The 14,975-nt window shown below is 45.1% G+C and overlaps 1 protein-coding gene across 2 annotated transcripts in view; it reads right to left on the bottom strand.

The window, feature by feature from the left end:
- The window catches only part of LOC106601165 (myosin-10), a 66,993-nt gene that overhangs the window by 39,774 nt on the left and 12,244 nt on the right, over positions 1–14,975 (bottom strand). For both annotated transcript variants that reach the window (XM_045716125.1, XM_045716126.1), the window contains exon 3: positions 9,940–10,096. In XM_045716125.1, the coding sequence (XP_045572081.1) occupies positions 9,940–10,096 (157 nt within the window). The remainder of the gene's footprint in view (positions 1–9,939; positions 10,097–14,975) is intronic.

Raw genomic sequence — 14,975 nt, 5'->3', positions numbered from 1 at the left:
TCTAGGACTACATCTAGGACTACATCTAGGACTACATCTAGGTCTACATCTAGGTCTACATCTAGGTCTACATCTAGGTCTACATCTAGGTCTACATCGAGGTCTACATCTAGGTCTACATCGAGGTCTACATCTAGGTCTACATCTAGGTCTACATCTAGGTCTACATCTAGGACTACATCGAGGTCTACATCGAGGTCTACATCTAGGTCTACATCTAGGTCTACATCTAGGTCTACATAGACAAACAACCCTCTCCTCGTGTCCCCCCTGGGCCACGCGGCAGGAGACAGACTGGGGATCCGTTTTCCACTAATAATTTATTCCCCAGACGGATTAATCTACTCATTCCACACATTCCAGACCCCCCTCAGGCCACCCCTTTTACCCCCTCAACCTCTCCCCTCCTCCCTCAACTAGCCCCCTGATCTCTCAACATTCCCATCTATTCCCCAAAATATGTCCAAGCCTCCCTAACCTTGAAACGTAGGGGTACAGTGGAGCCCAAGTACGGATTGTAGCCTACTCCATTCCACTCTTCCTGCTGGACCACTCCAAATTCAAACAAGTCAAAGAGGCAGAGAAAATAATGGTTTTGTTCTGACCTCATGGGGTCTGTAGTTAGTGAAATATGATCACATTCTAGGGGAGGCAGGGTGAGAGCTGGTATGAGAAAACAGCCTCACCACCACTTCAACTGGATACAACACTCTTTTCCCACATCCTTCTTCCTGCTCTCTAAATTAACTTCATAAAATAAGTCATAAAACGCCAACAAACGCAGTGCTAATTCTAGAGCCATGGTTACCACTTAGCACACATCAGAAATCCTGAGTGATGGCCAGTATTCCCCATACACTCTAAGGGTATATCACTACCTAGGCCTACCCTACCTTGTACACAGACACAGACACAGACACTCATCAGTCATAGTAGAGCAGAGGCATGGATCATCGACTGGGTGGGACTGGTCATTAGAGCACTAGCAATAGAAAGAGCTGTGACCTGTTTACTCATATAGAGCAGTCAGGATGGATTCCAGGGGTACTTAAAGCCGGAGGAACAAAAGCCTGAGTGTCTGTGTGAGAGAGTGTGAGGTCCCTGCCATGTCTGGGGTTTCTCACTGCTGTATTGTCAATGCTGCGACGCAGGGAGCCTAGCCCAATCTCAATACCCCCTCCACACACACACACACACTCTCTCACACACGAAACACACACCCGCCAGACTGCATTCTCAGACGGGTGAACTGGTAAACACACAATTAGATCTGGCCAGTCCTCTCTGTACCTGCTCTGTGTAACTGTCACCTCTGGGCTTCTGAGCTGTTATGATAACCCACACTAACACTGTGGAGTTCTGCTGCTGAGAGGACTGGGCCAGAGGGAGAGGCCGACATGCACCGTTCATTAAAGTAGTCACAACACAGTATGACTCTTCCTTCGTCAGAGGGGGATTCTGGTCATATATCCTGGTGGTAATGAAGAGCTCGCCAAGCCTGATGAATGTTGTAATGGAGACTGGGCTTTTTTCTCTCCTTTTTTAAACGGATTTTACCAGGTTTTGTCTCATTAAAATACCTACAAAGTGATACTTTGAGACTAGTTTGACACAAAGCTGAGTGTGTCAGATCAGAAGAAGACCTTCCGGTTCTGCCAGCTAGCAGTGCATTGTGGGCTGCAGTCAGTAATAAGTTATGACTGTTGGAATTCAGATGACCATGGTTCCCCTCACCATCAACGCTGGGGTTCTGGGGCGAGGACATTCCTGTGATGTCACAGAGGGTGGCCAGGCTTCCTGGCCCACAGCAACTGGTAGGGGTAAAGGGGAGGAGGTGAGGGGGCAGAGAGGGGGGGGAGCTGTAGACTGCACCCTTCAAGGCCATGGAAACCCACTGACAGTAATACATAGAGAGCAGCATGGTGGGCCAGACCTGGGCATGCAGTGGACAAGGTAGGATGGCGTCAATCAACTCGGATACACAGATGAGGGCATTCTAGATGTGGCATTGTAGGCCGGAATGGAATGTGTTGCAGTGACTACTGTAGCTACAATAAATAACTTCCCATCCTATGAGAGAGAGTACTTTTTTGGTTTGACTCAATTACAGTGGAAATTGAGATCATTGACAGGAATGGAATAAGGGTCAGATAGAAGGTGATTACTGTTCCCTATCTAGTGAATATGACAGGGGAGGGTGTGTGAAGTGACCAGTGGGACTAGGGGGAGAGAGAGAGGAGAGAGATCCTGCACATTAAAGGAAGGAAGTCATTGTCCTACCTCACACCTAGCGAGGCTTCCTTCCTCCCACACCTAAGCCTGTTGACCCCCACAGAGGGTATCAGCCTTTCTCACACACACACACACACACACACACACACACACACACACACACACACACACACAAGACTCAATGTTCCTTTTGGTTCACTAAACCCATTGCCCTGACAGACATCCAGCAGCACCAAAATAGCAGGAGATACACACTCATGTTCTCAATGCTTAGGCTAGTCACTATAGAGAGGGGGAGCCACCCTGCCCTGCTCCTGATACAGTCCCTGTTCAGACCCAATCCCTACATCTGATACAGGTCATCCCTGTTTGGACCCATTCACTAACTCACAACAGAAAGCCATCACTGATTTAAACACGGATGCACCTCATGCTGTTTAGAACGCAGTCACCTGTAAAACAGACTGTTACTCATCCAAACTCTTACCTACAGAGAGCCTAGTCTGGCAGAGCCCCACCCTACAGTCATCACTGTGAGAACTACAGAATGACTCAAACCTGTCTCCACTCTTAAATATGCTGAAAACAGGTTGAGTCCGAGCATAGAACACCTACTGCCATCAGGGGTAATACTGTACACCCAGGTAGTTGATCTGAATTCCTTGAATTGCAGCTTCAGATATTCAAAGGGATTTATTCCAGTGTACCATGAGGCAATCATGCAGTCCAGTCCTGTCCGTACATATCTACATTCTAAGTGTGTAGTCACTGCTACATTCTCCAGACAGCGATCCAAACACTCCCTGCTTCCACAGAGACCCTCCATGTCAGAATATATCACATTACCAAGTGACCTGGTTGTCAGTGTTCATCTGCCCACTTTCCATGTATGACACTTTCAAATAGACGTATCCCATGCTCTCATTTTATGGAGCATATTTACATTCAGGCACTGCTGCTACTTTATCCAGACAATCCAGGCAGTTTCCCACATTTCCCCTCTCCCCAGAGGTCCACTAAATGTGTATTTGTTGGAAAGAGTTGGTTGTGTACTGTCCGACATGTCCCTCCTTTCCCTCCACAGAGGCTGGTGGCAGCTCCAAGGAGGGAGGGAATGAGTGAGGGGCAGTAGCTTCAGGTAACCTCATCTCCCTGGCTCAGACTGCAGCTATCTCAGCTATGTGTGACCAATGAAAACACTTCTAGACAGTTGACGGTGGTTCTCGCTCTTCACCCACCCACCCACCCAGCACCATGTCTCCAGTGGTGCCAGGCATGCCCAGACCGTGGGTGGATTAGTGGCATTGTGTGGCCACCCAAGACACAGGCCCCAGTAAAAGATTGGACAGACCTGCAACGCTGGGGAAGCTGCCATTATACCTATGGAAATAACACATACATTTCACATGAAGTGTTCCAAAACATATTTCCATGTGATCTTATGTGAAGTTAATACGATAACGTGACAACATGTGATAACATGAAACTACACTTGAAAACATGTGATCACGTGAAGTTTTCCAAAAGACATGTTTTCACATTAATACACGTGAAATTTCATGTGAAATCATGTGTTTTTTCTGTAAGGGTATTTATAACAGCCCCATAACCTCTAACATATACAGCAATAAAGCACCTATGATAATAATTTATTTCATAACAGGACTGTCATTCATAGCCATGCATGTATGTTGAGAAAACTCCCCACATCGTCAGGGGCTTTCATGGGGTCTCCATTCAACCCCGGTCTGTAATCTCAGACTCTGCTCCCTCCCACCAGTGAAACCTCTAAAAACCAGTGAACTGAGGATAACATGTTCATGTCACTGGTTTATTAAGGGTGCATTCTTTCTCCCTATTGGAGACTCAACAGTTCATAGCTGTCTGAGATCAGAGATCTATGACAAGAGCCCGCCAACAGAAATACCATTTTATACTGAATGAACTCCACAGCTGTCTGCCATTAGGGGAGCATCTGCCAACATGTGTCTATATGAGTGGGATTGTGTGTGTGTACACTGCCATTTGTCTGAAACTCTAGTACATCCAACAAAGAACACAGAGTTATTTTCACTACAGAGAGAGGGTCCCTAACAGACACACCCCTATCTCCCCTGGGGTGCCCCCCTTCTACCATAGCCCCGTCCCGCCTGGCCCTTCACACCTGTGCTGTCACTCAGACCTGACCTCTTCCCTGCAGTCAACCCTCTCTGCCCCAACACAAGGCCCCCTTTTCCCAGGGAAGAGCCCTGTCGGTCCGGGCCTCTCCATACTGCACCCTGGCCCCTTCTCCAGGCAACACAAAGCCCCCATTGTGAGCCACAATACAGGTCGCCCCATTTCTCTCCCGTCTGCTCTGGAGTTCAGGAGCACGTCCAGACCTACATGTCAGCAGCAGGGCGTGCTTCGGACGAGGGGGTCAGAGCAGAGAGAGGGAGCCTCGTCTGTAGCAGTTCCTGAGACTAAAACATGTGTCGGAGAGAGAGAGAAAGAGAGAGTGTCAAACACAAACAAACGACCTGAGGAAAGGGCTACAGCCCATAATAAGCACCTAGAACTATTCAAGCTCTGCTCCTGCTGATGGCTTAGGTGCAGTGAGGCCTCGGTACGGTTCGGTTGACTAACCCCTGACTGAAGCCAGAGGGCCAGAGACAGGGACGCTGTTACTGTAGGGGAGAAGAGAATGGGACTGGAGAGAGAGAGAGGGTGATTGGTTGAGGCAGAAGAGAGACTGGTGAATGGTCTGTGAACCTTCCATAGCCATGCTAGAGCCATAGTCTGGGCTGAAGTCAGAACACAGACATTCCACACACTTGTCCTCCTGTGTTCTCCTCACAAAGGAGGAAAAGGAAGGAACCATGTTGGGGAAAGAGATCACACAAAGCCACCCGGTCGTATTTTTCAGTTAACAGTGCCGTAAGTGAAAGGGTCCCAGAAAAGCCCTGGCGGGATGAGACAGAACAAAATTAAGGAACGAAAGAAAATAAGAGTGGAAATTAGATTTTCTTATCCTCTCAGGAACTGGACAGAGAGCCATTACAGAACAGTGTGGGATCCTTAACAGCCTGAAATGGCTCTTGAAACATCAATAGAGGGAGTCTTTCCACTCCCAAATGAATTAATCTGTATCATCTGTATAACACACTGTAAGCATTACGCAGATCAATAGTTATTAAACTGTGCAATATACAAGATACTGTCAATATAAGGTCAGCTACTGTAACTCCTCTGTGTGATGTGCCAGTGCGGGAATGTTATTTTGGTCACACTCATATCCATAGTAAGGCATCCCTCTTTCAGGCAGCCGGACAGTCTGCCCTCCGCAGTGATCTGAGGGCCATGACACTACCACGATGACTCAGTACTTAGCATGCTGCGGATCACTAAAACAAGGGATGACCTCATTCCACAGTAGACCCCCTAGGGAGTGTTCACAATGACCACTATGTGGCAGGACTGGGGGCAGTGGGGCAATGAGGGGGGTAGATTTGACATGGGGCCCCAATTCAAACACCTCTCATGTTGAAACTGAAAGGCAGGCTGGCCCCAATGGGTGAGTGCTCTGTGCAGGGACTTAGCCTATATTTAGTTCATGGAAAGTATGATGAGGGAGGGGGGGATTGGTCACAAGGTTTTCATGGCTATCACTGGTTAAGACACCATAATGTATGTGTGGATGGGGTGGGGGTCACAAAAGGAAGTGAGTGACGAGACGTTGGGTGAGGTGGGGGGACAGAGGTGTTGGAGTTGGACCAACCAGTAAAGCACTTGACCTACTGTATACGTGTGGCCACTGGCCAATATCATAACACAAATGCTCATTAGAACTAAGAAGCAGGAAGGATTACTGCTCATCGCTTCAAGCTCTGGCTAAAAAAACTACAGACACAGACAGTACCAGTCAAAAGTTAGGACACAGCTACTTATTCCAGGGTTTTTCTTGATTTTTAATATTTTCTACATTGTAGAATAATAGTGAAGACATCAAAACTAGGTCCCCACAAGTTTAACTATACTTGTGGGGACCAGAAGTCCCCCCCCAAAAAAAGTGTTAAAAAAATTATTCAAAGTTTTATTTTATTTATTTATTTATTTATTTCACCTTTATTTAACCAGGTAGGCTAGTTGAGAACAAGTTCTCATTTTCAACTGCGACCTGGCCAAGATAAAGCAAAGCAGTTCGACACATACAACAACACAGAGTTACACATGGAATAAACAAGCATACAGTCAATAATACAGTAGAAAGAAAATATATATACAGTGTGTGCAAATTAGGAAGATAAGGGAGGTAAGGCAATAAAATAGGCCAAAATAGGCTAGGTAATTACGATATAGCAATTAAACACTGGAGTGACAGATGTGCAGAAGATGAATGTGCAAGTAGGGATACTGGGGTGCAAAGGAGCAAAATAAATAAATACATACAGTATGGGGATGAGGTAGTTGGATGGGCTATTTACAGATGGGCTATGTACAGGTGCAGTGATCTGTGAGCTGCTCTGACAGCTGGTGCTTGAAGTTAGTGAGGGAGATAAGAGTCTCCAGCTTCAGCGATTTTTGCAGTTCGTTCCAGTCATTGGCAGCAGAGAACTGGAAGGAAAGGCGGCCAAATGACGAATTGGCTTTGGGGGTGACCAGTGAAATATACCTGCTGGAGCGCGTGCTATGGGTGGGTGCTGCTATGGTGACCAGTGAGCTGAGATAAGGCGGGGCTTTACCTAGCAAAGACTTGTAGATGACCTGGAGCCAGTGGGTTTGGCGACGAGTATGACGCGAGGGCCAGCTGACGAGAGCGTACAGGTCGCAGTGGTGGGTAGTATATGGGGCTTTGGTGACAAAACGGATGGCACAGTGATAGACTGCATCCAATTTGTTGGGTAGAGTGTTGGAGGATATTTTGTAAATTACATCACCGAAGTCAAGGATAGTCAGTTTTACGAAGGAATGTTTGGCAGCATGAGTGAAGGATGCTTTGTTGCGAAATAGGAAGCCGATTCCAGATTTAATTTTGGATTGGAGATGCTTAATATGGGTCTGGAAGGAGAGTTTACAGTCTAACCAGACACCTAAGTATTTGTTGTTGTCCACATATTCTAGGTCAGATCCGTGCAGAGTAGTGATGCTGGACGGGCGGGCAGGTGCAGGCAGCGATCGGTTGAAGAGTATGCATTTAGTTTTACTTGCATTTAAGAACAGTTGGAGGCCATGGAAGGAGAGTTGTATGGCATTGAAGCTCGTCTGGAGGTTAGTTAACACAGTGTCCAAAGAAGGGCCAGAAGTACACAGAATGGTGTCATCTGCGTAGAGGTGGATCAGAGAATCACCAGCAGCAAGAGCGACATCATTCATGTATACAGAGAAGAGAGTCGGCCTGAGAATTGAACCCTGTGGCACCCCCATAGAGCCTGCCAGAGGTCCGGACAACAGGCCCTCTGATTTGACACACTGAACTCTATCAGAGAAGTAGTTGGTGAACCAGGCGAGGCAGTCATTTGAGAAACCAAGGCTGTTGAGTCCGCCGACAAGAATGTGGTGATTGACAGAGTCGAAAGCCTTGGCCAGGTCGATGAATACGGCTGCACAGTATTCTCTCTTATCAATGGCAGTTATGATATCGTTTAGGACCTTGAGCATGGCTGAGGTGCACCCATGACCAGCTCAGAAGCCAGATTGCATAGCGGAGAAGGTACGGTGGGATTCGAAATGGTCAATGATCTGTTTGTTAACTTGGCTTTCAAAGACCTTAGAAAGGCAGGGTAGGATGGATATAGGTCTGTAGCAGTTTGGGTCTAGAGTGTCTCACCCTTTGAAGAGGGGGATGACCGCGGCAGCTTTCCAATCTTTGGGGATCTCAGACGATACGAAAGAGAGGTTGAACAGGCTAGTAATAGGTGTTGCAACAATTTTGGCAGATAATTTTAGAAAGAGAGTGGCCAGATTTTGCAGCTCTTTCAGATCAGCTATCTGGATTTGGGTGAAGGAGAAATGGGGGAGGCTTGGGTGAGTTGCTGTGGGGAGTGCAGGGCAGTAGGGGTAGCCAGGTGGAAAGCATGGCCAGCTGTAGAAAAATGCTTATTGAAATTCTCAATTATCGTGGATTTACTTGTGGTGACAGTGTTTCCTAGCCTCAGTGCAGTGGGCAGCTGAGAGGAGGTACTCTTATTCTCCATGGACTTTACAGTGTCCCAGAACTTTTTTGAGTTTGTGCTACAGGATGCAAATTTCTGTTTGAAAAAGCTAGCCTTAGCTTTCCTAGCCACTCTTTGCGTTGATGACAGCTCTGCAAACTCTTGGCATTCTCTCAACCAGCTGCATGGAGGTAGTCACCTGGAATGCATTTCAATTAACAAATGTGCCATGTTAAAAGTTAATTTGTGGAATTTCTTTCCTTCTTAATGCTTATGAGCCAATCAGTTGTGTTGTGACAAGGTAGGGGTGGTACACAGAAGATAGCCCTATTTGGTAAAATACCAAGTCCATATTATGGCAAGAACAGCTCAAATAAGCAAAGAGAAATTTCAAGAACTTTGAAAGTTTCTTCAAGTGCAGTCGCAAAAACCATCACGTGCTATGATGAAACTGGCTCTCATGAGGACCGCCACAGGAAAGGAAGACCCATAGTCACCTCTGCTGCAAAGGATAAGTTCATTAGAGTTACCAGCCTCAGAAATTGCAGCCCAAATAAATGCTTCACAGAGTTCAAGTAACAGACACATCTCAACATCAACTGTGCAGTGGAGACTGTGTAAAATCAGGCCTTCATGGTCGAATTGCTGCAAAGAAACCACTACTAAAGGACATCAATAATAAGAAGAGACTTGCTTGGGCCAAGAAACATGAGCAATGGACATTAGACCGGTGGAAATTTGAGTCCAAATTTGAGATTTCTGGTTCAATCGCTGTCTCTCTGTGAGACGCAGAGTAGGTGAACAAATGATCTCTGCATGTTTGGTTCCCACCTTGAAGCATGGAGGAGGAGGTGTGATGGTGATGGGGGTGCTTTGCTGGTGACATTGTCGTGATTTATTTAGAATTCAAGGCACACTTAACCAGCATGGCTACCACAGCATTCTGCAGCGATACACCATCCCATCTGGTTTGCGCTTAGTGGGACTATCATTTGTTTTTCAACAGGACAATGATCCAACACACCTCCTGTAAGGGCTATTTGACCAAGAGGGAGAGTAATGGAGTGCTGCATCAGATGACCTTGCCTCCACAATCACCCGACCTCAACCCAATTGAGATGGTTTGGGATGAGTTGGACTGCAGAGTGAAGGAAAAGCAGCCAATAAGTGCTCAGTATATTTGGGAACTGACTGGTACTCTTTGTGGTTTGTAAAACTACAAGCCTATTGTTGAGCTTTTACACATTACGTAGTCTATAAGTGGTAGAGTATAGTCTGTCTGTCTTAGTAGATCCACATCAATAAGTAGTCTGTCAAACCCCTATGGCTAGCAGAGGCAGGGGGCAGCTCAACCATGACTAATGATGCCACTGCCTCCCTGACTCCGGAACCTTTCACACACTAATCTCCTGGATTATGCAGCAAAACCCACGCAATCCACAACTCAGTAGGGCACCTGCCAGTCACACTTTATGCATGTTGCATCACAGAAAAAGAGAGAGACGGAAAGAGGCCACCGAGGAAGGAGCTATACCTCCCAAACACTGCATAAAACAGAGTGAGAGAGGAGGTTTACCTTGGAGCATGCAGCGGTATGCTGACTCTGATATGGCGTAGATGTGTGGTGGCATCTCATGACGCTTCTTCCCTCTGTACATCTCTATGATGTTCTCTGAGTAGATGGGCAAGTTTTTGTAGGGGTTTATCACCACACAAAAGAGCCCAGAGTAAGTCTATGGGGGGAGAGAGAAACAAAACACAAATACAGTAACTCAACAAAATAAGAGTAAGTTATGAATGCAGATTTTATCTCTAGAAGAGGTTAATATGGGACCGAAGGTTTTTCAAGATGAGTTTCCATTGTACTGTGATGTAGGGGATAAACACTTGTTAGTCTGAGAAGTGATCAACTCTCTCCATGTGGTTGAACTCAATCATCATACATAATTCAAAAGAATTACTCAATCATAATTTTCTAACTCTAGAGTGGCTCTGAAGTGGTCTGCAAAATGTCAGTGCAATTGAGCGGTCATCATTATGCTACTTTTGGGTCCCTTACGTCACCATAGTGGGCAGACTGAGCATGCAGTGACAGAGGCAATAGTAGAAAACGGATAATGTGAGAAAAATAGTTGTGGGAAAGGCAGTCAAATGGTAGACTAGCTTATCATGAACTATGCAGTTGAATGTAAGATCTGGCGACTCCTTACAGCGATGCCTCCCCCTTAAACAGTCTGAACTCCACGGCCATAGTGAGTGCCTCCTTATCAAGCCCTGTGGCTAATGTTCTGAGAAATGACAGAGGCTTTGGTGGGATATTAGCTCATTCTCATGTGACTGGGGCTTGACATTCTCACTAAAGAGTGGAATGATCCCTCCCTACCCTCACACACACATTCACCACTGCCATGCTAGAATAATACAATAACACATATTTTCCAACGTGCAATCATTGGAAAATAAAATGGATGACCTACGATCAAGATTATACTACCAACGGGATATTAAAAACTGTAATATCTTATGTTTCACCGAGTCGTGGCTGAACGACGACACGGATAATATAGAGCTGGCGGGACGAGGCGCGGGGGCGTGTGTCTATTTGTCAATAACAGCTGCTGGTGCGCAATGTCAAATATTAAAGAAGTCTCGAGGTATTGCTCGCCTGAGGTAGAGTACCTTATGATAAGCTGAAGACCACACTATCTACCAAGAGAGTTCTCATCTATATTATTCATAGCCGTCTATTTACCACCACAAACCGATGCTGGCACTAAGACCGCACTCAACCAGCTGTATAAGGCCATAAGCAAACAAGAAAATGCTCATCCAGAAGCGGCGCTCCTAGTGGCCGGGGACTTTAATGCAGGCAAACTTAAATCAGTTTTACCTCATTTCTACCAGCATGTCACATGTGCAAACAGAGGGGGGAAAAAAACTCTAGACCACCTTTACTCCACACACAGAGATACATACAAAGCTCTCCCCTGCCCTCCATTTGGCAAATCTGACCATCATTTTATCCTCCTGATTCCTGCTTACAAGCAAAAACTAAAGCAGGAAGTACCAGTGACTTGCTCAATACGGAAGTGGTCAGATGACGCAGATGCTATGCTACAGGACTGTTTTTCTAGCGCATATACTGGACTATTTTCTGTGATTCATCAAATGGCATTGAGAAGTATACCACCTCAGTCATCGGCTCCCTCAATAAGTGTATTGACGACGTCATCCCCACAGTGACCGTACGTACATATCCCAACCAGAAGCCATGGATTACAGGCAACATCCGCACTGAGCTAAAGGCTAGAGCTGCCGCTTTCAAGGAGCTGGACACTAATCCGGACGCTTATAAGAAATCCTGCTATGTCCCCAGACGAACCATCAAACAAGCAAAGCGTCAATACAGGATTATATTGAGTCCTAATACACCGGCTCTGACGCTCGTCAGATGTGGCAGGGCTTGAAAACTATTACGGACTACGAAGGGAAACCCAGCTGCGAGCTGCCTAGTGACACGAGCTAAATGCCTTTTATGCTCGCTTCGAGGCAAGCAACACTGAAGCATGCATGAGAGCACCAGCTGTTCTGGATGACTGTGTGATAACGCTCTTGGTAGCCGATGTGAGCAAGACCTTTAAAAAGGTCAACATTCACAAAGCCGCGGGGCCAGACTGATTAACAGGACATGTACTCAAAGCATGCGCGGACCAACTGGCAAGTGTCTTCACTGACATTTTAAACCTCTCCCTGACCGAGTCTGTAATACTGACATGTTTCAAGCAGACCACCATAGTCCCTGTGACCAAGGAAGTGAAGGTAACCTGCCTAAATGATTAACGCCCATGTCAGTAGCCATGAAGTGCTTTGAAAGGCTGGTCATGGCTCACATCAACATCATCCTCCCGGATACCCTAGACCCACTCCAATTTGCTTTCTGAAAAGATTTGGCATGGGTCCCCAGATCCTCAAAAAGTTCTATAGCTGCACCATCGAGATCATCCTGACCAGTTGCATCACCACCTGGTATGGTAACTGCTCAGCATCTGACCGTAAGGTGCTACAGAGGGTAGTGCGTACAGCCCAGTACATCACTGGGGCCAAGCTTCCTGCCATTCAGGATCTCTATACTAGGCAGTGTCAGAGTAAGACTCCAGTCACTCAAGTCATAGACTGTATTCTCTGCTACCGCATGGCAAGCGCTACTGGAACACCAAGTCTAGGACCAAAAGGCTCCTTAACAGCTTCTACCTCCAAGCCATAAGACTGCTTAACAATTAATGAAATAGCCACCGGATTATTTACATTGATCCCCCATTTGTTTTGTACACTGCTGCTACTCACCATTTATTATCTACGCATATTCACTTTACCCCTACTTACATGTACAAATTACCTCAACTAACCTGTACTCCCGCACATTGACTCAGTACCGGAACCCCCTGTATATAGTCTCGTTATTGTTATTGTGTTACTTTTTATTATTATTTACATTAGTTTATTTGGTAAATATTTTCTTAGCTCCTTCTTGAACTGCACTGTTGGTTAAGGGACTGTAAGTAAGCATTACACTGTAAGGTCTACACATGTTGTATTCGGCGCTTGTGACAAATAAAGTTTGATTTGATTTGACATAAGGCCATTTCCATGGAAAAGGACCCATGAGCACCAACTTGCTAAGTTCATAGGAGCACATCAAATTGGGTGTCAAATGAAAGCTAAGAGTCTATATTTTTGTGAAATTAAGACATATCAATTTTTCAACCATTTTCTATACAAACAAATTGGAATAAGCTAAGACTTTGATTTCTGGTCAAACAGATGGAAAAGGAGTCTTAGAAAACAAACAAGAAAGAGTCTTAAGGTATTAGAAACACATCAAAACACACTAATGTTGAGCTAAAGACCCCTGCCAACTAATATCAACACTTATATTTCATTTTGGAGAAATTGTTCTGCCTTCTGTAAGAAACATTGCCTTGTGCCTTGGAATTCTGTTACAAAAAACCCCACATATCTTTAAGATATGTTCTCCTTTCTTTCCGTCATGAGGGAGGATAATGAAAGTTCATAGAAGTAACAAGTAAAGGTTGACTTGCAATTAGTTAGTGTTTTTCATGATTTATTTTGTCATGAATTATTAAGTGATTAAAACTCGAAATTCCATTACCAAAATCTGTAACGGAATTTCAGAAATCGGTAATGACATTTCTGGAATTGAATTGGCTAAAATGGGAAATCATAGTAGTCACAAACCACAGTTGGGTTCACAAGTTTGGACAGCACAGTACTGGACAGCACAGTAAAGAAAAGTAGCGTATGGTTCAGTACACTACAGCACACTAGAGTTGAGTATGTACTGTACTATAATGTACGGTACTCTATTGTACTTTTCTGTGCTGTACTGTGCTGTATTTTGATGTCCAAACTTGTGAAACATAGATGTCTATGATTGGTTCAAATTTGGTCTGGTTTGGACCAACCAAATTTGGTCTTGTTTGGGGGCAGAGCTCATTAAAGTAAATGGCCAGTGTTTAGAATAATACCCAAATACGCAAAGGAGGATATTGTATATTTATATGTGTATGTACCTATTTAGGATACATCACCATGAAGAGAATGACATTCATGTCCATAATTATGCTTTTCTGTATAGTACATACTGTATCAGGGACCCATGATGAAATTCCATTACCGCAATTCCGTTACTGGGTGTAGATCCAATTCACTTACTACTATTCAATGACAAAAATAGATTTTTTCAAACTCAATGTGTCATGTCCTAGCTGACACCTGATTCTTTCTGCATACATCATTGAATCTTACATTTTGAGCAGAGTTTTTGAAAAATGTGGAAACATGAAAATGTTACCAAAATTCTGTTACCAAACATAGAGTTTTATGGTTTCTTAAACTTTAAAATCAATGTTTTTTGTTTGGCATACATTTTAACTGAAAGATCAGCGCAATTCTGTTACCGCCCTTATCACACACGCCAAGTACAGCACAATGGGGGAGAGAGAGAGAGAGAATGCAGAGCAGAATTAGGACGAGACCCGCTGACTATCAAAATCCAGAAAAGAGCCCTTAAATTCTACAAACACCTAAAAGGAAGCAATTCTCAAATCTTCTACAAACAAAGCCATCACCTACAGAGAGATTAAGCTAGAGAAATGTCCCCTAAGCAAGCTGTTCACAAACAGTCCCCACAGAGCCCCAGGACGGCAACACAATTAGACCCAACCAAATCATGAGTAAACAAAAAGATAATTACTTGACACATTGGAAAAAACTTACTAAAAAACAGAGCAAACTGGATTGCTATTTGGCCCTAAACAGAGAGTACACAGTGGCAGAATACCTGACCACTATGACTGACCCAAAATTAAGGAAAGCTTTGACTATGTACAGACTCAGTAAGCATTGCTATTGAGAGAGGGCGCCGTAGGCAGACTTGGCATGGGTCCTCAAAAAGTTCTACAGCTACACCATCAAGAGCATCCTGACTGGTTGCATCACAGCCTGGTATGGCAACTACTCGGCATCCAACCGCAAGGCTCTACAGAGGGTACTGCCCAGTACATCCAGGACATCTATACCAGGCGGTGTCAG

The sequence above is a fragment of the Salmo salar genome, chromosome ssa03, assembly GCF_905237065.1.
Source record: "Salmo salar chromosome ssa03, Ssal_v3.1, whole genome shotgun sequence".
NCBI lineage: Eukaryota > Metazoa > Chordata > Actinopteri > Salmoniformes > Salmonidae > Salmo > Salmo salar.
This window is presented reverse-complemented; position numbering and strand designations above follow the sequence as displayed.